General features: G+C 42.1%; 2 protein-coding genes across 5 annotated transcripts in view; one reads left to right on the plus strand and one right to left on the minus strand.

Moving 5' to 3' along the window:
• The window catches only part of LOC121545936, a 92,394-nt gene that overhangs the window by 30,880 nt on the left and 36,596 nt on the right, over positions 1–24,918 (plus strand). The gene's annotated exons all lie outside the window — the stretch shown is intronic.
• On the minus strand, positions 1,071–24,463 carry LOC121545937 (zinc finger protein 679-like). 2 transcript variants are annotated; one of them, XM_041856869.2, is made up of 5 exons: positions 24,119–24,463; positions 12,919–13,084; positions 4,020–4,101; positions 3,456–3,801; positions 1,071–3,069 (listed from the first exon to the last, which is right to left on the minus strand). In XM_041856869.2, the coding sequence occupies exons 1-5, from the start codon at positions 24,404–24,406 to the stop codon at positions 1,504–1,506; spliced, it is 2,448 nt and encodes an 815-aa protein (XP_041712803.2). In that variant the 5' UTR covers positions 24,407–24,463; the 3' UTR covers positions 1,071–1,503. The 2 variants fall into 2 exon arrangements, with proteins under 2 accessions (XP_041712803.2, XP_041712804.2); XM_041856870.2 differs by lacking the exon at positions 12,919–13,084.

Raw genomic sequence — 24,918 nt, forward strand, 5'->3', positions numbered from 1 at the left:
AATGACGAAATTGCAAAAAAAACGTGCGTTTGACATGGAATGACTCCAATGTAGCATTGGAGTCATGAAAAGGGCTAACCTAACTAATGACCTTATGTATTACTGCCTCCCAGTTCCAGAATTGACATACCAAAAACCACAAACTATAAAACTTTCTGTCCCCAACAGTAAAACTGAACCTAAATCATATAAAAACAAAATAAATATTTTTATACAACTGAAACTAAAAACTAGCAAATCAGATCTGAAAATGAACATAGGAAAAACTATGGATTGCCTCTGAAGCTAAGCAGGGTTGGTCCTGGTCGGTCCCTGGATGGGAGACCAGATGCTGCTAGAAGTGGTGTTGGAGGGCCAGTAGGAGGTACCCTTTCCTCTGGTCTAAAAAAAATAATATTCCAATGCCCCAGGGCAGTGATTGGCGATATTGCCCTGTGTAGGGTGCTGTCTTCCGGATGGGACATTAAACGTGTGTCCTGACTATCTGTGGTCACTAAAGATCCCATGGCACTTATCGTAAGAGTAGGGGTGTTAACCCCGGTGTCCTGGCTAAATTCACAATCTGGCCCTCATACCATCATGGCCACCTAATCATCCCTAGCTTCCAATTGGCTCATTCATCCCCCCTCCTCTACCCTGTAACTATTTCTCAGGTCGATGCTGTAAATGAGAATGTGTTCTCTGTCAACTTACCTGGTACAATAAGGGTAAAATTTAAAAAATGTAAAACCTTGCCGTCTGCATGCCGCGTTCACGTGCTAGTCGGAACTTGGAAATGTCTGACTTGCTAACTGGTTGAACGCGGCATATGTATAACTACAAGCAGTTAGCAAGTTGTACATTTCAGAGTTTTCTAGTTCCGACCCCCCCCCCCCCCCAAAAAAAAAAACTGTTACACAGTTATGACAGTTATTTTATTTTCATGACTATCTTTATCCATAACGGTTACATGGATATACGGTAATTGTGCCAGCCCTAGTATATGAATGTCTAGATTTTGGGTTGCAAACATTTTGGAAAAGGTAGCAGTAATATCATTACATTTAATAATACAAGTAAAATAGACATGCTATATTGAAAAGTTTATTACAATCTTGTCAGAAAAATATATCAATTGCAATCCAAGATAACCTTTTATCAAAGACTAAGTATAGGAGGCACTTTCCATTGTCTGCAGTAGTAGTTATTGTTATTGAACTATTTTCTTAAATGATCATAACTGATAATCTAGACGTCAAGTTTGTTAGAACACAAATGTTGAACATTAGGAATCAGGTGGCAGGCGTATGGCCAGGGCTCAATGTAACTCTGCAATGCAAAGTAGTGCATTATACAGGGAATAGGGTACCATTTGGGAGGCACAGTAGTTTCCTTGTGGAATCTTGAACCTTGGGGACATTTGTGTCCCTTCATAACAGCATTTTTCTTCTTCAATGTATACAAAATATAGAAAACCGAGAAAGAAAAACAGAAAACACTGGCCAACTCTTCAGTAACTAGCAGTTAATTTGGCATCGGTTCAAAAGCCTCATATACATTTTGAATTGGCCTACAACTCTCTAAAAGTTCAGAAAGACCAGTCTCTATTGATGGTACTTGTTCATTCAGGTTAGAACCATCAAGCTCTTCGCAAGCAGTTCCCTCATGCATCTCTCTAATGGTTTTTGGTCTTCCCCTGCCTCTCCCCCTTCCTCTTCCGCTGCTTGTGGCTTTCCTTTTGCTCCCTCTCTCCTCCACTGGGTCGCTCTGCCTCTCTTTCTCCAGCTCCCACTGTTTTGCAGATTTGTGTTTATTCAGGTTCAATCCATCAAGCTCTTTACCAACAGTTCTTGCATGCATCTTTCTGGTGGTCCCTGGTCTCCCTTTCGGTCTGCCTATTGGTCTACCTGTAGTCCTCCTTTTGCTCCCGCTCTCCTCCTCTTCTGGGTTGAAGTCAGAGTCACTGTTGCTCCCGCTCTCCTCCTCTTCTGGGTTGAATTCTGAGTCACTGTTGTTCTTACTCTCCACAAACTCCTCAGGGTCAAAGGTCTGTCGTTTCCTCTTCCTCCCTGCCCTGAGTGCCCTCTTCACTCTCTTCTGCCCAGTCTCTGCGTTTGGCTTTCGACTCTCCTCTATCATTACCTGTTGTTCAGTCTGAGTCACTGAGTTTGAGATGGGCTCCTGTCCCTCTTCCTTCTCCTTGGTCCCGTAGCCAAGGCCTGGGTGGTAGCGCTGGATGTGGCTTTTCAGACTCACGTTGTGGTTGAAGGACTTGTCACATTGCTGGCACTTGTAGGGCCGCTCGCCCGTGTGGAGGCGCATGTGGGACTTGAGATGGCTCGCTTGGTTGAAGGAGCGCTGGCACTCGGGGCATGTGTAGGACTTGTCCCCGCTGTGGACTAGCATGTGTCTTTCCAGGATGTGTTTTTTGTTGAACTCCATTTTACAGATGTTGCAAATGTGTTGTGTGGGCCCTCTGTGGCCTTGAATGTGGCTGTCTCTGGCTTTAATGTCACTAAATCTTTTGGGGCAGTCGGGGCATTCGTAGGGCTTTTCCACATGCGGGTGGCTCTCCTCGTGCCTCAGCTTCTCCGGCCTGCTTTGGAGCGGCTTGAGGCAGTACTTGCACTCGTGCACGTAGCCTGGCTTGTGGATTCTTCTGTGAATGTTGAGAGAGACCTCGTTAACGAACCGCTTGCCACAGTCCTGGCAGACGAACGGCTTCACGTGCTCGCAGACGTGTGCCTTGGAGCCTTTGGTGAACGTGCCGCAATCCGGGCAGAGTGCCGGGGACTCCCCTTCGGAATCTGAGGCTAGAGGTTCACCTAACTCCACCTCAGGTTCCCACTCCCTATCAGAGCTCTCCTCCTCCTCCTCCTCACTAGTCTCCTCCTCCTTCATTTCTTCCTCCCCCACCTCTTGTTGTTCCTCCTCCTCTAATGACTGACGTTTCTTCTTAATGGATTTGTCGTCGTGAACTTCGTCATCCAAACAAAGAGTCGTCTCAAACACCAGGGTTTGAATGTCCTCTAGACCTTTGTTGCAGATATCACCATCTTTACTCTCCAACAGACCACTTTCCTCCACAGTCTGCAAGGACAATGAACAATAATGAGCAATAGCTACAACGAATCAGTAATAATCTTCAATGTACTTACAATTGGCACTCTTATACCAATAGTTCCACATAACTACTGGCTAGAGAGAAACACAATGCAGATGAGAAATGGACATCAATACCCCACAGAACCTCCCTAAATATGTAATATTCTATGGACAAATGCATCTCAACCTACTTTGACTATGGACAAAAATACTGCCAACCTCCTGATTTCACTTAGTTTACAAATCATAGCCATAGCTGATGACAATTGTGGTTACTGGTTTACTTGACTAACACCTCCCCATTTAAAAAGTTTGTTGTTTTCATGGCTTGTGTGTTTTTGCATTCATGCATTGTAAACAAAAAATGCTACCTTCAGGGTCTGAGCATTGAAGGTACCAGTTGGGCCAGTTGAGGTGCCAGTCTGAGCATCAGTGGATGTACCAGTTGACATGCCAGTGGGAGTATCAGTTGTGCCAGTTGATACTTTGGCTGCTGAGGAGGTCAGGTATCCAGCTGGGAGGTTAAAGGGCTGACTCTTCCATTGGCTCCGGTGGTCACAGTGGTTGCAGAACCGGTTGATGGTGAGCAGGGTGTCATGGATGGACTTGTCGATGCTGCAGGAGCCGCGACAGACCGGACAAGTCTTGAACAACGGAAGGAGGCAGTCTTCGTAGACCACGTACTTCCTCGCCATGTACACCGTGACAGAGTTTAAACTGGAAGAAGATATATTTCTTTATCAAAGGTTACTACAGATTGGGCTTCGCAAGCAGGCCGGACAGTGAGACCGCTCAAAAGTAATCAAGCATAGTTGTATGACAATTTTCAGTTGAACAGTCGCTCATAGATTAGGAGGACAGGTGGCCTAAGTCATTAGCCAATTGATTTAGAATAGTTTGCCACGGGCTACTTAAAGTAAAATGAAAGTTTATACCTGTTCACTTCCCTGTGTGGTATGTCCTCCGTAAACCTAGTATTGACTCCGACATTCTTCTGAATTGGCTGCACTTGGATGGCTGTAAATCAAATACAAAACAAATACAGTAGCATATTACAGGTCATTTCCATGTAAAAGGACCCATAAGCACCAACGTGAAGTTCATAGGAGCATGTTGAATTGGGTGTCAAATGAAAGTTGAATCTATATGTCTGAGAACTTAAGGCATATATACAGTGAGGGAAAAAAGTATTTGATCCCCTGCTGATTTTGTATGTTTGCCCATTGACAAAGAAATGACGAGTCTATCATTTTAATGGTAGGTTTATTTGAACAGTGAGAGACAGAATAACAACAAAAAAATCCAGAAAAACACATGTCAAAAATGTTATAAATTGATTTGCATTTTAATGAGGGAAATAAATATGACCCCCTCTCAATCAGAAAGATTTCTGGCTCCCAGGTGTCTTTTATACAGGTAACAAGCTGAGATTAGGAGCACACTCTTAAAGGGACTGCTCCTAATCTCAGTTTGTTACCTGTATAAAAGACACCTGTTACAGAAGCTCTCAATCAATCAATCAGATTCCAAACTCTCCACCATGGCCAAGACCAAAGAGCTCTCTAAGGATGTCAGGGACAAGATTGTAGACATACACAAGGCTGGAATGGGCTACAAGACCATCGCCAAGCAGCTTGGTGACAACAGTTGGTGCGATTATTTGCAAATGGAAGAAACACAAAATAACTGTCAATCTCCCTCTGCCTGGGGCTCCATGCAAGATCTCACCTCGTGGAGTTGCAATGATCATGAGATCGGTGAGGAATCAGCCCAGAACTACACAGGAGGATATTGTCAATGATCTCAAGGTAGCTGGGACCATAGTCACCAATAAAACAATTGGTAACACACTACGCCGTGAAGGACTGAAATCCTGCAGCGCCCGCAAGGTCCCCCTGCTCAAGAAAGCACAGATACATGCCCGTCTGAAATTTGCCAATGAACATCTGAATGATTCAGAGGAGAACTGGATGAAAGTATTGTGGTCAGATGAGACCAAAATGGAGCTCTTTGGCATCAACTCAACTCGCTGTGTTTGGAGGAGGAATGCTGCCTATGACCCCAAGAACACCATCCCCACCGTCAAACATGGAGGTGGAAACATTATGCTTTGGGGGTGTTTTTCTGCTAAGGGGACAGGACAACTTCACCGCATCAAAGGGCCATGTACCGTCAAATCTTGGGTGAGAACCTCCTTCCCTCAGCCAGGGCATCGAAAATGGGTCGTGGATGGGTGTTCCAGCATGACAATGACCCAAAACACACGGCCAAGGCAACAAAGGAGTGGCTCAAGAAGAAGCACATTAAGGTCCTGGAGTGGCCTAGCCAGTCTCCAGACCTTAATCCCATAGAAAATCTGTGGAGGGAGCTGAAGGTTTGAGTTGCCAAACATCAGCCTCGAAACCTTAATGACTTGGAGAAGATCTGCAAAGAGGAGTGGGACAAAATCCCTCCTGAGATGTGTGCAAACCTGGTGGCCAACTACAAGAAACGTCTGACCTCTGCTACTTACTTAGTACTTATTTCCCTCATTAAAATGCAAATCAATTTATAACATTTTTGACATGCGTTTTTCTAGATGTTTCTGTTGTTATTCTGTCTCTCACTGTTCAAATAAACCTACCATTAAAATGATAGACTGATAATTTCTTTGTCAGTGGGCAAACGTACAAAATCAGCAGGGGATCAAATACTTTTTTCCCTCACTGTACATTTTCCAACCATTTTCCATCCCAAAAAATTTGAATAAGCAAAGGCTTTGATTTCTTGCCAAACAGATGGAAAAGGGGTCTTAGAAAAAGTCTTACGGTACTAGAAATACATCAAAGCACAATGTTGAAGTAAAGACCCCTGCCAACTAATACACATATTTATACTGAACAAAAATATAAACACAGTGTTGGTCACATGTTTCATGAGCTGAAATAAAAGATCCCAGACATTTTCCAGTTGCTCAAAAAGCTTTTTTCTCTCCAATTTTGTGCACAGATTTGTTTACATCCCTGTTAGTGAGCATTTCTCCTTTGCCAAGATAATCCATCCACCTGACAGGTGTGGCATATCAAGAAGCTGGTTAAACAGCATGATCATTACACAGGTGCACCTTGTGCAGTTTAGTCACACAACACAATGCCACACATGTCTCAAGTTTTGAGGTAGCGTGCAATTGGCATGATGACTGCAGGAATGTCCACCAGAGCTGTTGCCAGAGAATTGAATGTTCATTTCTCAACCATAAGATGCTTTCAAAGTCGTTTTAGAGAATTTGGCAGTATGTCCAACCAGCCTCACAACCGCAGACCACGTGTAACCACGCCAGCCCAGGACCTCCACATCCGGCTTCTTCACCTGCGGGATCGTCTGAGACCAGCCACCTGGACAGCTGATGAAACTGTGGGTTTGCACAACCAAATAATTTCTGCACAAACTGTCAGAAACCGTCTCAGGGAAGCTAATCTGCGTGCTCGCCGTCCTCACCAGGGTCTTGACCTGACTGCAGCTCAACATCGTAACCGACTTCAGGGATGCAAATACTCACCTTCAATGGCCACTGGCACGCTGGAGAAGTGTGCTCTTCACGGATGAATCCCGGTTTCAACTGTAGATGGCAGACATTGTGTATGACGTCGTGTGGGCAAGCGGAGTGCCCCATGGTGAGGTTATGGTAAGGGCAGGCATAAGCTACAGACAACTAAGACAATTGCATTTTATCAATGGCAATTTGATTGCACAGAGATCCTGAGGCCCATTGTCGTGCCATTCATCCGCCGTATTCACCTCATGTTTCAGCATGATAATGCAAAGCCCCATGTCGCAAGGATCTGTACACAATTCCTGGAAGCTGAAAATGTTCTTCCATGGCCTGCATACTCACCAGACATGTCACCCATTGAGCATGTTTGGGATGCTCTGGATGAAAGTGTACGACAGCGTGTTCCAGTTCCCACCAATATCCAGCAACTTCGCACAGCCGTTGAAGAGGAGTGGGACAACATTCCACAGGCCACAATCAACAGCCTGATCAACTCTATGCGAAGGAGATGTGTTGCGCTGTATGAGGCAAATGGTGGTCACACCAGATACTGACTGCTTTTCTGGTATCTGTGACCAACAGATGCATATCTGTATTCACAGTCATGTGAAATTCATAGATTATAGCAACCAGGAAATGGCATATTGCACCTTTAAACTCAAAATTATCTTACCAATTTCTGCAGTTGAATTGGCTACAATGGGAAATCATAGTATTCACAAACCACAGTTGGGTCACCTGCAACTGTCCTCCCTTCCACTGGCATACTGTTATGTTCAGCTAATAACCATTTTCTTTTATCTTTCTGTTGTCTGGTGGTCAAAGCAAGAGTGTGAAAAGTCTGGACAACCCCTCCCCCTCTCTCTCCCTCCAATTAATGTCACCATTGTAAAGTGTTCTAGCCTGTATGGACATTGTTTTGCGAACAGTAATTAACAGTTTCAACATTTCTACATGCCGTGTCGGATTATTCAAGTGTGTTAACTTGTGTGCAGCATGAGTGGGGAGCTAACATGATACAGCTCAGACTCCCAGTGCAGGCTAAGTGGAGCAGGCATGGTGCGCTTGCACTATAAGGGAGACATCGGAGAGATACATTTGACAGAAGTACCAAAAGTAAAATAAAATAAACAATGAACGAGCCCTTTTTCATGTTCTAGTGTCTAAAGTACTGAAGTAGTGCGGGCCTCCCGAGTGGCGCAGCGGTCTAAGGCACTGCATCGTAGTGCTAGAAGCGTCACTACAGACCCGGGTTCGATCCCAGGCTGGGCCGCAGCTGGCCGCGACCGGGAGGGTCTGTAGTGGGGAGGGTTTGGCCGGCTGGGATGTCGTTGTCCCATCGCGCTCTAGCGACTCCTTGTGGCGGGCCGGACGCATGCACGCGGACTTCGGTCACCAGTTGTACAGTGTTTCCTCCAACACATTGGTGTGGCTGGCTTCCGGGTTAAGCGGGCAGTGGGTCAAGAAGCAGTGCGGCTTGGCAGGGTCGTGTTTCGGAGGACGCATTTGGTCTTAAAATAATAGCCAGTTTGTAGAATGATACCCAAATATGCAAAGGAGGATATTGCATATTTCTACCTTTGTGTGTCTATTTAGGATACTTTACCATGGAAGAGAATGCCATTCATATCCATAATTATGCATTTCTGTGTAGTACAGATCAGGGACCCATGATGAAATTCCGTTACCGCAATTATATTATGGGTGTAAATCGAGTAATCGAGTACTGGAGTATGTTTCATTTGAAACAGGGCTGAATTTGGCAAGAAGAAAAACTTTTTTTTCAAGGTTACAAACCAAAATCTGTCTTTTCGATATACAGAGGTTCGATTTAGTTTATTATGTCTGTTCCTTTGAATTTTCAAAATGGATGAACAATTCTACATTGAACACTGCATGTGGATGAATTATGGCCAGGACATCAGTTTGATGAGTAGGCCTAGGCTTAATGATTCTGATGAAAACACACTCTTTGTCTTTATCAAACTAATGTTGTTGCATATTTTCAGTGCTGTGGTAACTAGTGACAACCGCAATGTAGCCTAACGATTTGAACACACTGACTGCGTCATTGCACAAAATAGTATGCAGCATCATCTAGATATGTGTGCAACAAAAGTTAAAACATTCACCTTCTGCTACCATTTCTGTCAACCCGTTTACCCATACAGTTTGACGCATACGTTCGATAAATCCAACGTATGCACCACACAGAACGCACTGCAACTGCCTCTGCAACGCAATGCTGCAAGGCAAACGCAGCGTTCCATTGGAAATGAATGTACTTCTGGTGTACCAAAACGCAATGACGCAGTCGGTGTGTCCTAAGCAGAAAATGACGCAATTATTTCAAAACTGCAGCTCCTTGTTGGGATACATATTTCCCTACTTCGGTCAACCAGTCCATTTAGAATTTGTGATAAAACGGTCATTTGTCAAGGAATGTAGCTTGTGTATCCCATCAGTTAGATTAGTTTTCATAGGCATTTATTTCTGTAGGCGCACCCAGCAGGCGTGTGTAGAGGGAGCGGTCGGAACGCAATTGAGTGAGACACGGCGGGGAAAGGGGATTGAGAGCAGAACTGTGATGCTTGGTTTGTTTTCTTGTTGCGTCCCACAAATACACATGTACAAATAGAACACTAAAGTCAAAGCAAATTAACGTTGTCTTCAAGACAGTATTTGAAAAATTGATCCCTGGTTAAAGATCGAGTTTTGACATCAGTTCGAGTACTGTATTACTCATGCCCATCTGTAGTTAAATGGAGAAGACACATTTCGGTTGAATGCATTCAGTTGTGCAACTGACTAGGTATCCCCTTTACCTTCACTAATTGACCATTAATTAACATAGACGTTTAGCATCTCTGGGCTTCTAGCATACAAGCTGCTGATGCGCGCCTTTGGAACATCTACATTTCAAAAAGTCGAATAAATCCATTTAATATACACGATCACAATAAAAGCCATGATTTATTTAGTTGTGATATGCCCACAAACCTTAGAATGTCTTAGAAATCAAAACATATGGGCTGCATGTTGCGACTCTATATTGATGATCTGGAAAAAGGCATGCACTCTGATCATTGAGCTTCCAGTGGAGAGAGCGAGAGAGAAAATTGAATTGCTGCTCTGCTTGTGTGGCAAGCAAGATAAGATATCTAATCAATGGAAGATGCACAGAATTAAAAGTGAAATAAGAAGGAAAGGCTACAATGACCAAAAGCCGGGTAGGCTACTATTTATAAATGAATGGAGTTGTTGTTATTTGTAGGCTAACTGTAGGAAGGTGAGAAACGCAGTAAAGTTAAGGCTAGCCTCAATTAGCTAGCTTCTCTCGGTTTGATGCAGTCATGACAGGTAGTATGTAATCGGATGGGATGATAAATAACTAGCAAGAAGTTAGTCTAGAGCGAGTTAACTGTGGTTGCTGTCTCTCAGAATGTACAAATAGTCAAAGCAAATTAACGTTGGTCTTCAAGACCAGAATAGCGCCGGAGGAGATGGCTGCCGTTTTACAAGCTCATAACCAATTGTGCTATTTTGTGTGTTTTTTCACGTTGTTTGTAACTTATTTTGTACATAATATTTCTGCCACCGTCTCTTATGACCGAAAAGAGCTTCTGGATATCAGAACAGCGATTACTCACATCGAACTGGGCAAAGATATTTTCTTTATTGAGTCGGACGCGAAGGATTTACTCCAGATACCCGACCAGGCCCAAATCCCCGTCATTCGCATGAAGAGAAGACACCGATAAAGGGGACGCAGGTCCGGGTGCCTTGTGATAATTCATCGGCGAGTGGGTAACTCGCCTCTACCATCCGTCCTATTGGCCAACGTGCAATCATTGGGAGAATAAACTGGATGAGCTCCATTCAAGACTATCCTACCAACGGGACATTAAAAACTGTAATATCTTATGTTTCACCGAGTCGTGGCTGAACGACAACATGGATAATATACAGATGAAGTCGGAAGTTTACATACACCTTAGCCAAATGCATTTAAACTCAGTTTTTCACAATTCCTGACATTTAATACTAGTAAAAATTCCCTGTCTTAGGTCAGTTAGGATCACCACTTTATTTTAAGAATGTGAAATGTCAGAATAATAGTAGAGAGAATGAATTTATTCCAGCTTTTATTTATTTCATCACATTCCCAGTGGGTCAGAAGTTTACATACACTCAATTAGTATTTGGTAGCATTGCCTTTAAATTGTTTAACTTGGGTCAAACGTTTCGGGTAGCCTTCCACAAGCTTCCCACAATAAGTTGGGTGAATTTTGGCCCATTCCTCCTGACAGAGCTGGTGTAACTGAGTCAGGTTTGTAGGCCTCCTTGCTCGCACACGCTTTTTCAGTTTTGCCCACACATTTTCTATAGGATTGAGGTCAGGGCTTTGTGATGGCAACTCCAATACCTTGACTTTGTTGTCCTTAAGCCATTTTGCCACAACTTTGGAAGTATGCTTGGGGTCATTGTCCATTTGGAGACCCATTTGCGACCAAGCTTTAACTTCCTGACTGATGTCTTGAGATGTTGCTTCAATTTATCCACATAATTTTCCTTCCTCATGATGCCATATATTTTGTGAAGTGCACCAGTCCCTCCTGCAGCAAAGCACCCCCACAGCATGATGCTGCCATCCCCGTTCTTCACGGTTGGGATGGTGTTCTTCGGCTTGCAAGCCGCCCCCTTTTTCCTCCAAACATAACGATGGTCATTATGGCCAAACAGTTCTATTTTTGTTTCATCAGAACAGAGGACATTTCTCCAAAAAGTACGATCTTTGTCCCCATGTGCAGTTGCAAACCGTAGTCTGGCTTTTTTATGGCGGTTTTGGAGCAATGGCTTCTTCCTTGCTGAGCGGCCTTTCAGGTTATGTCGATATAGGACTCGTTTTACTGTGGATATAGATACTTTTGTACCTGTTTCCTCCAGCATCTTCACAAGGTCCTTTGCTGTTGTTCTGGGATTGATTTGCACTTTTCGCACCAAAGTATGTTCATCTCTAGGAGACAGAACACGTCTCCTTCCTGAGCGGTATGACGGCTGCGTGGTCCCATGGCGTGTAGTTTTGTTTGTACAGATGAACGTGGTACCTTCAGGCATTTGGAAATTGCTCCCAAGCATGAACCAGACTTGTGGAGGTCTACTATTTTTTTTCTGAGGTCTTGGCTGATTTCTTTTGATTTTCACATGATGTCAAGCAAAGAGGCACTGAGTTTTAAGGTAGGCCTTGAAATACATCCACAGGTACACCTCCAATTGACTAAAATGATGTCAATTAGCCTATCAGAAGCTTCTAAAGCCATGACATCATTTTCTGGAATTTTCCAAGACGTTTAAAGGCACAGTCAACTTAGTGTATGTCAACTTCTGACCAACTGGAATTGTGATACAGTGAATTATAAGTGAAATAATCTGTCTGTAAACAATTGTTGGAAAAATTACTTGTGTCGTGCACAAAGTAGATGTCCTAACCGACTTGCCAAAACTATAGTTTGTTAACAAGAAATGTGTGGAGTGGTTGAAAAACAAGTTTTAATGACTCCAACCTAAGTGTATGTAAACTTCCGACTTCAACTGTACATGTGGTTAGATTATTAATAATTATAATGTATTAATTGAACAATAATGGATGTTTGTCTGTTTTCATTAAGATGCAAAACGTTTTTTTTTAACAAATTAAGTTTGTAATATAGACTGCCTGTATCTGTCTCAGAAATACACCAATTACTTTAAAAGCACCGCAAATGACCTAGACCCATTTTGGCATATCAAAACAACAAAAAAACAAGTATTTTAATTTTGGGATGGTTCAAGTTCAATTTGACAGTTGAAATTGCACTTCGGGACGGTGAGGGGGAAATAATTAGTTGCAAGCCCTGCCTCTAACCATTTTGTCCTCATCATTCAGATTATTCAAATTCAATCATGAAGTGTTTAGAGAGTGATTAAAGGGACAACAAAGCACTGAGTACCAGGCCATTAGAGAGGGCTGTTAGCAAGTTGGGTAGGCTACCCATCAGCTGCATTAATTTGCGCAGTTTTCGATGGGATTACCTTGACTGTGGTAATATGATCACCGCGACAGCCTAGTCTCAGGGCAATTCCGTGGGAATTTGACTGCGGTCATGACTCGTGACTGCCGGTGTGGCGGTAATACGGTCACCGCGACAGCCTAGTCTCAGCGCAATTCCGCTACCAAGGAATTGCCCTACACACCAATTCATTTCAGCTGTAATTGAAAAGAAGGAAAATATTCTACAAAAGATACAAGCCATATGCCTCACCTTTGTTTTTATTTTTTTCTCTGTAATAATAAGCCTGTGTTGACACGTTGTGTTTTAACGGTACCAGAACGGGTCTTGGAGGTGATGGTACCATAATGTTGCATGCTGGTGGTGGTTCATATTGACATCCCTCATCTTTTGTCACACCCGACGTCGTGTGTTCCACCTAAACAAAACAAGTACAATGTAAACAACCGGGGTTAGGAATATTTGCCTAGATAGGCTAGCTATTTTCTTTACCCTTCGCCAACGGTACAACGTCGAACTTCAAGTTCAGCCTTTTTTGCAAATCCCATCTTCACTTGAGTGAAATTGGTGAAACACTCATCTGTAAAGTGAGCCCTGCAGATACTCGTTTCTGAAGTAATTTTAAACTTTTCACCAGGCTTAATGTTACACTCAGCAAGAAACAGCAACCACTCAAGCAGGAGTCAAGGGTCTTTAGGAAGGCTGTGTTGAAATGCTAACAAATTCTTGGCACATCCTGTTACCGAACAAGATTTGGTCATTACTATAAATAATCAAATCCATAGATCATATAAAACAAACAGACAATACTCTCAGGCGTGGTGTTGTAGAACCTCTGATTGGGTGTTCTCAAATATTTTCAACCCACGGGAAAAAGTAGCTAGCACAATCTCTGGCTAGTATCTCTATGCTGCGGTGGAAACATTAGCTATATTGTTAATACGTTTTCAGAACAGAAACTGTTTTAATGAGCAAATAGCTTGTGAGCCAGACAGTTATCAACTTTACGTTGTTGCGAAGTATGCTAAACAATTTTGTGGTGCCACGAAATTTCACAGTGCCGTGAAAAAGTATTTGCCCCCTTTCTGATTTTCTCTATTTTTGCATATTTTCGATACTGAATTATCAGACATTTTACAAATAAAACAATGTATACTTATTTTATTGATTTAATTAAGAATTGTTTGGTTTTTGCCTGGCATAATGGGACCCATGTTCTCCAAAAAGTTGACTCAAGTTTGCCAAAACCACCTGGAAGATCATCAAAACTCTTGGAAGAATGATCTATGGACAGATGATTCAAAAGTATAACTTTTTGGACGACATGGGTCCCATTATGCCTGGCTAAAACCAAACACTGCATTCCACAGTAAGAACCTCATACCAACGGACAAGCATAGTGGTGGTAGTGTGATGGTTTGGGGATGCTTTGTTGCCTGAGGACCTGGATGACTTGCCTTAATAGAAGGAACCATGAATTCTGCTCTGTATCTGAGAATTCTACAGGAGAATGTCAGACCATCCATCTGTGAGCTGATACTGAAGCACAGCTGGGTCATGCAGCAAGACAATGATCCAAAACACACAATCAGGTCTACATGAAAATGGCTAAAAAGCATGACATTTTAAGTTTTGGAATGGCCTATTCAAAAGTCCAGACCTAATCGCAATTGAGATGTTGTGGCAGGACGAGCAGTTCGTGCTTGAAAACCCACAAATGTCGCTGAGTTACAGCAGTTCTGCATGGAAGAGTGTGCCAAAATTCCTCCAGCGACGTGAGAGACTGATCAACTACAGGAAGCGTTTGGTTGGAGTCATTGCAGCTAAAGATGGCACAACCAGTTATTGAGTGTAATGGGGCAATTACTTTTTCACACAGGCATTGAGTGTTGCATAACTTTGTTTATGAAATAAATGAAATAAGTGTGTTACTTGTTCACTCAGGTTCCCCTTATCTAATATTAGGTTTTTGTTAAAGATATGATTACATTCAGTATCAAAAATATGCAATAGTAGAGAAAATTAGAAAGGGGGCAAATACTTTTTCACAGCACTGTACAGTGGGGGAAAAATGTATTTAGTCAGCCACCAATTGTGCAAGTTCTCCCACTTAAAAAGATGAGAGAGGCCTGTAATTTTCATCATAGGTACACGTCAACTATGACAGACAAATTGAGAAGAAAAAAATCCAGAAAATAACATTGTAGGATTTTTAATGAATTTATTTGCAAATTATGGTGGAAAATAAGTATTTGGTCACCTACAAACAAGCAAGATTTCTGGCTCTCACAGACCTGTAACTTCTTCTTTAAGAGGCTCCTCTGTCCTCCACTCGTTACCTGTATTAATGGCACCTGTTTGAACTTGTTATCAGTATAAAATACACCTGTCCACAACCTCAAACAGTCACACTCCAAACTCCACTATGGCCAAGACCAAAGAGCTGTCAAAGGACACCAGAAACAAAATTGTAGACCTGCACCAGGCTGGGAAGACTGAATCTGCAATAGGTAAGCAGCTTGGTTTGAAGAAATCAACTGTGGGAGCAATTATAAGGAAATGGAAGACATACAAGACCACTGATAATCTCCCTCGATCTGGGGCTCCACGCAAGATCTCACCCCGTGGGGTCAAAATGATCACAAGAACGGTGAGCAAAAATCCCAGAACCACACAGGGGGACCTAGTGAATGACCTGCAGAGAGCTGGGACCAAAGTAACAAAGCCTACCATCAGTAACACACTACGCCGCCAGGGACTCAAATCCTGCAGTGCCAGACGTGTCCCCCTGCTTAAGCCAGTACATGTCCAGGCCCGTCTGAAGTTTGCTAGAGTGCATTTGGATGATCCAGAAGAGGATTGGGAGAATGTCATATGGTAAGATGAAACCAAAATATAACTTTTTGGTAAAAACTCAACTCGTCGTGTTTGGAGGACAAAGAATGCTGAGTTGAACACCATACCTACTGTGAAGCATGGGGGTGGAAACATCATGCTTTGGGGCTGTTTTTCTGCAAAGGGACCAGGACGACTGATCTGTGTAAAGGAAAGAATGAATGGGGCCATGTATCGTGAGATTTTGAGTGAAAACCTCCTTCCATCAGCAAGGGCATTGAAGATGAAACGTGGCTGGGTCTTTCAGCATGACAATGATCCCAAACACACCGCCCGGGCAACGAAGGAGTGGCTTCGTAAGAAGCATTTCAAGGTCCTGGAGTGGCCTAGCCAGTCTCCAGATCTCAACCCCATAGAAAATCTTTGGAGGGAGTTGAAAGTCTGTGTTGCCCAGCGACAGCCCCAAAACATCACTGCTCTAGAGGAGATCTGCATGGAGGAATGGGCCAAAATACCAGCAACAGTGTGTGAAAACCTTGTGAAGACTTACAGAAAACGTTTGACCTGTGTCATTGCCAACAAAGGGTATATAACAAAGTATTGAGAAACTTTTGTTATTGACCAAATACTTATTTTCCACCATAATTTGCAAATAAATTCATTAAAAATCCTACAATGTTATTTTCTGGATTTTTTTTTCTCATTTTGTCTGTCATAGTTGACGTGTACCTATGATGAAAATTACAGGCCTCTCTCATCTTTTTAAGTGGGAGAACTTGCACAATTGGTGGCTGACTAAATACTTTTTTCCCCCACTGTATATGTATGCCCCAATGCAATTATGCAGTCTAGTAAATCCACAGTGGCATTTGATGTTTTTTTTTTTTTTTACTGTCAAAATAATTCAGTTATATAACAACATTCCAACCTTGTTTAGCATTATCTAGTCCAAATATGGCATTATTCCACTATTTTTATGCGTTTGGATCAGTTTCAATGGGGGACTTCTATTTTGAAGACGAACCGCAAATTCCACTATTGTGGCTAATCCTTATTGTGGCTAGCTTTACACAGGTGCACATCATGCTTATATGTGTCCTATTTCACACATGAACACGTGTGTGTTAATACCAATTACTGTACAGCTGAAGTCTGACGTTTACATACACTTTAGCCAAACTCAGTTTTTCACAATTCCTGACATTTAATCCTAGTAAAAATTCCCTGTCTTAGGTCAGTTTGGATCACAACTTTATTTTAAGAATGTGAAATGTCAGAATAATAGTAGAGAGAATGAATTTATTCCAGCTTTTATTTATTTCATCACATTCCCAGTGGGTCAGAAGTTTACATACACTCAATTAGTATTTGGTAGCATTGCCTTTAAATTGTTTAACTTGGGTCAAACGTTTCGGGTAGCCTTCCACAAGCTTCCCACAATAAGTTGGGTGAATTTTGGCCCATTCCTCCTGACAGATCTGGGGTAACTGAGTCAGGTTTGTAGGCCTCCTTGCTCGCACATGCTTTTTCAGTTCTGCCCACAAATGTTCTATAGGATTGAGGTCAGGGCTTTGTGATGGCCACTCCAATACCTTGACTTTGTTGTCCTTAAGCCATTTTGCCACGACTTTGGAAGTATGCTTGGGGTCATTGTCTATTTGGAAGACCCATTTACGACCAAGCTTTCACTTCCTGACTGATGTCTTGAGATGTTGCTTCAATATATCCACATCATTTTCCTTCCTCATGATGCCATCTATTTTGTGAAGTGCATCAGTCCCTCCTGCAGCAAAGCACCCCCACAGCTTGATGCTGCCACCCCCGTGCTTCACGGTTGGGATGGTGTTCTTCGGCTTGCAAGCAACCCCCTTTTTCCTCCAAACATAACGATGGTCATTATGGCCAAACAGTTCTATTTTTGTTTCATCAGACCAGAGGACATTTCTCCAGAAAGTACGATCTTTGTTCCCCTGTGCAGTTGCAAACCGTAATCTGGCTTTTTTATGGTTGGTTTTCGAGCAGTGGCTTCTTCCTTGCTGAACGGCCGTTCAGGTTATGTCGATATAGGACTCATTTTACTGTGGATATAGATAATTTTGTACCTGTTTCCTCCAGCATCTTCACAAGGTCATTTGCTGTTGTTCTGGGGTTGATTTGCACTTTTAGCACCAAAGTACGTTCATCTCTAGGAGACAGAACGCGTCTCCTTCCTGAGCGGTATGACGGCTGCGTGGTCCCATGGTGTTTATACTTACGTACTATTGTTTGTACAGATGAACGTGGTACCTTCAGGTGTTTTGAAATTCCTCCCAAGGACAAACCAAACTTGTGGAGGTCTACAATTTTTTTTCTGAGGTCTTGGCTGATTTCTTTTGATTTTCCCATGATGTCAAGCAAAGAGGCACTGAGTTTGAAGGTAGGCCTTGAAATACATCCACAGGTACACCTCCAATTGACTCAAATTATGTCAATTAGCCTATCAGAGGCTTCTAAAGCCATGACATCATTTTCTGTTTAAAGGCACAGTCAATTTAGTGTATGTCAACTTCTGACCCACTGGAATTGTGATACAGTGAATTATAAGTGAAATAATCTGTCTGTAAACAATTGTTGGAAAGATTACTTGTATCATGCACAAGGTAGATGTCCTAACCGACTTGCCAAAACTATAGTTTGTTAACAAGAAATTTGTGGAGTGGTTGAAAAACGAGTTTTAATGACTCCAACCTAAGTGTATGTAAACTTCCGACTTCAACTGTATATATGAATGAACAAAGCCATCGATCACGTGACACCATTCATTCCTATGTGAAGACTCAAAAGAAAATTGAAGCCAAATGAAGTAGATTAAGATCGCATCTCATGGAGACATAACATAGATGGCTTCTCATGGAGACATAACGTGCAGTTTGAGCTACTCTAGGAAGTGACGTTGCAGGCTAGCTCAGAGCTGCCCCTCATTGATTGACTCAAGTTGAAGGCCGACCTGTGTACTACATTCTGCCATTAGCAACTAAATTATCCATAACTTATTTTGTGTGCGATTTGAAAATGATCTGTTCAAGGACAGACATCTGGTGTATTAGAAGCAATTACTGGTACCATGATTATTTTCGAAATGTGTATAATTACACCAACATTGACCACGAAGATTGCCATTTTTGCATTCACTATAATGACGATCCTGTTTTCTGCAAACAATGCCTGCAATACCGCGGTCAGCCATGAACTAACGTGGCTTCAATGAGAAGGGGCAGTCTTTCTCCCCTGATTAATACCCATGTGTGAATTGAAAATGTGTTTTTTTGCATATCCCAACTCTCCCCGAGACACCCTCGGAGAGTGGGATCACGGCCAGGATTAGCTTCTTTTAGCAAAAAGGTTGTATGTACATGCACTAGCATTGCTTTGAATTGTGTTGGGTTGCACAAAAACAGTCCGCGGGAAACCAGAAGTTAAATACAATTCCATTTCAACTTACTGTGCCGGTGGGCAGGACGGTTGGTCATTATGACGGAGGGAATTTAAGACAAAATATCTAAAGGATCGTATTATTAAACCCTTTCCAAACGTGGGTCTGTTGTAGACCCACTTCCTCTCTGCTTACCTCATGTCAAAATAAAAGTCCTGCATGTGCGTCATATGGACAAAAAAGGAATAACTTGTGGGGGACTTTTATTTTGATTTGCTAGCAACAACATTGAGTCACCATCAGTCGAATACAACCACCTACTTTTTCCTAATTTGTGTTGCTCAACTGGAGACGTAGAGGCCTTGATGTACTGCGTAGGCTAGGTCTGACCACATTTAGTCGACTGGTCAATTGTTTGGTCGATAGGCAGGTGTCGACCAAGATTTTATTTTGTCTAGCAGTCGCAAATATATAATTTAAAAATGTGGCCACACAATAAACCTGTCTGAATTACGCCTGTCTGAGTGGACTAATCCATTGTGGAGGCCGCGGGGATGGCACACCAGTATCACCAGTAGTACATTTACCGTTAATTTCCATAATTTCTAATCTACAATGTTTGTTTGGTTACTGTAATTTCTGTTAATGCATTCAATATATTATTATTACAGTCTTACCGTTGTCATTGTAGGAGTGGACATGTTGTTTGCACAGCGTACAAATTAGGCTACAAAAAATGTTTTGGTGTATTTCATTCCATTTACGAGTTGTCAATTTATTCATTGTCTTGTTTGGAGCGCTCCTGTTAATCTTGAGTAAGGACACGCACATGATTACGCATATATAAGTAGGACTAGTCTACCTGGCCTGCGCGCAAATGTAGGCCTATAAATGTGCCTATTTGGAGATCTGATACTATTTCTGATTGTCGTAACTCACCATCACTGTGGAGCTTCTGAAAGTAATGTTTTCTTCTCCTCAAACAGCAAGTAAACAAAGTCTGTTTTTACATCCATTGAGAATTAAAATAGTTCCTCAATGTAGCCCATTTAAAAATCTTTCCAGCTCTCACCCTTTCGATTACCACTCAGCATGAAAGGAGAAAGATGTCAAATCACATTTTATGTCATATGCGCCGAATACAACAGGTGTAGACCTTACCGTGAAATGCTTACTTACAAGCCCTTAACCAACAATGCAGTTTTAAGAAAATAGAGTTAAGAAAATATTTACTAAATAACTAAAGTAAAAAATAAAAACACTATAAAATAATAATGAGGCTACATACAGGGGGTACCGGTACCGAGTCAATGTGCGGGGGTACAGGTTATAATTTCTACATGTGGGTAGGGGTAAAGTGACTACAGCGAGTAGCAGCAGTGTAAAAACAAAGGGGTGGGGGGGTGTCAATGCAAATAGTCTGGGTAGCCATTTGATTAATTGTGCTCTGTTCCGGTAGAAACTTCATAAAATAGGCCTACCGGATTACTTCTTATCCCTTGCGCAAATAGCCTACAGCAGTGTCTGTCTGTCCGGAGCTCACTGGCATGGGAGGGCCCAGAATATTTTATACAATGTTGCAAGTTTGCTTGCATGAGCTTCCCACCAGACCAAGTTAATACAATAGTTGATACAATGTTTCAAGTAAACTTTTTTTTAAATAAGAATGCGTGTTTCGGCAGAAATGCCCTCTGGAACATGTGAACTTTCATGTGCCTTAATAACAAACTTGTATGCCATCTGTAAATACAAATAAAATTGTTAAATTACGAGCCTAGTTGGTTTAGCCACAGAAAAAGACAAGGAACCTTCCCGCTAGCCATGATGATTGGCTGAAATAATGGGTGGGCAGGACATGCCGAGAGATGAGTTCAGATTGGTCTGCCATGTAGCATGCTTCTATCTATAACATGAGCTGGTCAGTATGTGTAGGTAATCCTTTCTAACGCAGCTTTTTTGAAAGATATCACGTAGTAGAACTGCAAAGGTGTTGCTCTCCACTTTCTGGAGGACCGAGTTTTGAAATCAGTGGAATGCACAGTGGAATTAGAGTATGATAGCTAAGGAAATTGAGAAAATTCTGCCGTTTGATTGCAAATATGCAGATGGAGTCAAAAAGAGAACACACAGAAGGCTGTTGTATAAAACACCTGTCTCCGATTACATCTTCAAACTAAGGCAACCATGGCATCCGTGACAGAGGGAGAAGCGTCCATCCATGTATATGGGTAAGATAGTCTAGCTAGCTACATTTTCAGATATTACAAGTTTCTAATTTTGTCAGAAAGTCGTTTTCATTTCAAGTTAAAGCGTGCTGGCTCGCTAGCTAACATTACGTGTATGATCTGTGTAGTAATATTCGTATCTCAGAGCCATTTGCATTGCTAGTTATAGCCTAATGTTAGCTAGCTAGCTAACATTGAACCTGGTTGGTTAGCTACCTGCAGATTCATGCAGGGTAGTAACGCTATGAGTTGGGATTATGGTTAATTGTTTAGCTAGCTATCTACATGTCTAAACAAAAGACCCCACTGCAAGTAACCATTTCAATAGAATGTTAATGTCACTGCGACAACTGTCGATAGACGTAGCTGGTAAATTCGCTTTTATCCAATGTAAAAAACACAATTTCAAATTTTGCTACATAAGACTGAATCGAGCCGGTCGGTCACATATTGGCAATGGCAATAGAAGTTACTTTTAGATTTTGTATTATTTTCATTTAGATAGAATTTCGATTAACCACGACATTGATTTTGAGATATGAAGACTTTATTATAAATTAAATTTGCTTAACAGACAATGTGTATTATTTAACATTACTATTAAAATAGTACCCACATATAGGAATGGGTAATTGTTTATCAGTTGCTAGCTATCCCATAAATCCATCACCTATAACCACATTTTCATCTCTGGTTTGGAAACTTCCTGTTCTTCAACGGACTCTAGCTGGACTGAAGATGTCAAAGTATGCGGCATCCGTAGCGCGACGCGCAAGGGGCGTTGCGTTTCCACACCGTTGTGGACTCTCAATTGAAATGCATGACATCCTGCGCAACATAACGGAGTGCTTATGGGTAATGTGAACTAGGCTTGAGTTTCAATTGGCACAAACCCGTTCGCGCTGAGTTGAGCAACACAAATGAGGGAAAGGTCGGTGGTTGTATTCGATATAAGTTTTATATTAAAAGTATTAATTTCAGCACCCTGCTGAAGGACCGCAGTTGTACAGACAAACATAGGTACAGGTAAGCATTTTCAAAATTGACAGTATCGACTGATGGTGACTCAATGTCGTTGCTTGCAAATCGCGCGACCAGTTAAAAATATTCCACTCCCCCACCATATAAGGTCATGTCTACACTTGACAGTTCATGCAGCTTTTGTATTTGGAGTTCTGATCATGGAATTCCGAACATGTCATGCGTCTACACATACATTTAAGTGTGTCTACCATGTCCACATTGCTCTATATTCAAATGCCTGTATGCAATCTGGAAACGGTTGAACAGGCTAAATGTGATAACACAACAACAACTTGATGGCAGTTGCCAACTACTGTAGCTAGCTAACTAACCAGCTAACCCCTGTAACTGGCCAACAAGCTAGTTAACAAAGCTAAAGGGATTGCAAACCGGTTAGCATAACTCTAGGCAAACCAAAAATATTTGTCTAAATAAACTAGCATTTATGAAGCCAACAAACACGTTCCTCAAACATTAGGAACGTATTTCCTCCAACGTTTAATGAAAAAACGTGAGCGCGGAGAGCTGATGTCGCCCACTGTATGCGCTTTAGCCAGGTGTACACTACATGATTTGGGGACCGATTTGGCTGTCCTAGACACTTTTTTGAGATCGGAGACAAAATCCCCATGCCTACTCGGGTGCACGGCAGTCACTAACGCTCGTTTAATGTGAGCGGGTGAGAGATGCAATCTGAGGGTTACCGATGTCTTTGAGCAGTCCCAGACGTCCTGATATTTTCAAACATGTTTGATTTTATCGGCACAAAAAAAGAGAAGCCAGTGAGATTAGCTTCGCAATATTTTCCCCGTTGTTTTTGCTAGCTAGCTAATTATTAACTATTATTAGTGAGATATGGAACACCGTTTAGGTCTTTGCGTGTCAAAAAAGATGCACGTCAAATAACACTATTTGACGTCAAATTAGCTTGTTGACCAACCAGGACCCGAATATTACTGCATGTCACATAATTTAACGCGTTTATTATTTTTTTACGTAGTTATTACACATTGATTACACTATCACTCGTATTTCATGTCATAACGATTCTTCGATACCTTTGCTATGATGCTGGTAAAGTTGTCTCGCGCACCTACAGTGCTGGTCATAAAAAAAAGCTAGCTAGCCGATGGATGCAAACAATGTTCTTCCCCAAAAGCAAAACGACATCTGTTTCAGTAGTAGCTATAGTTAGCTAAAAAGCTAATATTTGAGTAAACTCTTCACAGTTGTGTTCTGCGGGTGTCACCGAGTAGACTGCTACACCATTTCATTGCTCTACATTCCAACCTTGTTTAAAATGATCTAGTCTAAATATGACATGATTCCACCAATTGTAACTTTCTGCATCACTTTAAGAGGTTATTTTATTTTGAAGGCGAACCGCAAATTCTCACTATTGTGCCTAATCCTTTTTGTGGCTAGCTCCACAACACACAACCCGGTCCGGTCGAGCCTCACTAGCCAGATGAAGCTAGCTGGCTGCTTATAACGTTAGCTTTGGGCAACAGGGTTAAGTAGCTGGCTAACTATTTATTTTCATGAACCGAAGTTCAATTTCAATAGGCGAACAACAAGTGGCTACCTAGCTAATACTTACTCACAAGGATTCCTAAATCATTGCTAAGAATAATGAAAATAACTGCAGTTTCTACTGGTCATTGTTTTCAGGCTGGTTGCATTGGTGCTAGCTAGGGACCAAGCTAAAGCTAGCTAGTTACCCCCCAGAAGTTGCGGTCGAACAAATAATGCCTTATTACCAACGCGGTATTGTAAACACATCGTTCGTGGCCGGTGTGTGCTTCTTTGCAGACTTTTTTTTGTACAGCTTTGACTGCTACTGATAGACGTGCACATTCAGCACACACAACATTCTATAATATAATTGTGTTATTTGACGTGTCAAATTAAAAGCAAAGACCCAAACGGCGTTCCATAGGGAGACAGGTAAACTTACCGATACTTCATGAATCGGAAAAATTGTTGGGATGGCGTCCGGTTTCAGAACAAATAGTTTGGCATACCCCATTGACTTCGGCCCCCAATTTAGAAATGAATCCCTGTTGAAATGCGCGCTGCAAATTCGTGTTGTAGTACCGATATGAACATCTGGATTCGAAGTAAAAAGAAACTGCACCCACTGTCTTCTGATTTCAGGGTCTTTAGGAAGACTGTGTAAAGTATCAGTCCTGGCTTTGGAACAACCAAGAAAGCTACAAGTAGTTACCGGCGGTATGTGCGACATGGTGGAGTGGCTAGAAAACTGTTAGCTAACGTTACTGTTTACATTCTTCAGAATACACGTCTGTTAGGTTTGGGGGGAGGTTGTACAAAGTCGTCGTCTTCTTCTTCAGTGGGGTTTATCGGCGGTTGGCATCCAACGTTATGATACATTACCGCCACCTACTGTACTGGAGTGTGGGCCAGAGACAGGGAGAAACTAAATCCTAACTGCCAGCCCCGATGCTCTTAAAAAAGATAACAAAATATTTGAAACTATATCTAATGACGTTCTACTCAATATACTCTTTAAACTAATTTCCTGTATCCCCTTCATACTAGATCTCAGCCTCTCTCTTTCCCTCTGATACTGCCCACACTGTAGCAATACATGCTCCAACATCTCTGTTTCCTGGCAATAATCACAGTTTCCTGTTGGATGCTTTCCTATCACATTTAAGGTCTTATTCAACTGGCTATGTCCCTCCCTTAATCTTGTAAAAATAGCCTCCTCTCTTCAGTCCCTTCCTGCTGTCC

This window comes from Coregonus clupeaformis, chromosome 30 (genome assembly GCF_020615455.1).
Source record: "Coregonus clupeaformis isolate EN_2021a chromosome 30, ASM2061545v1, whole genome shotgun sequence".
Lineage (NCBI taxonomy): Eukaryota > Metazoa > Chordata > Actinopteri > Salmoniformes > Salmonidae > Coregonus > Coregonus clupeaformis.

Bases quoted from the DNA above. Each gene is read 5' to 3' on its own strand.
- LOC121545937 (XM_041856869.2), bottom strand. From the start codon at position 24,406: ATGTCGCACATACCGCCGGTAACTACTTGTAGCTTTCTTGGTTGTTCC. The intron at 4,102-12,918 runs GTGAGGCATATG...TTTGATTTACAG, and splicing joins AGAAAAAAATAAAAACAAAG to CCATCCAAGTGCAGCCAATT. The intron at 3,802-4,019 runs GTATAAACTTTC...ATCTTCTTCCAG, and splicing joins CCACACAGGGAAGTGAACAG to TTTAAACTCTGTCACGGTGT.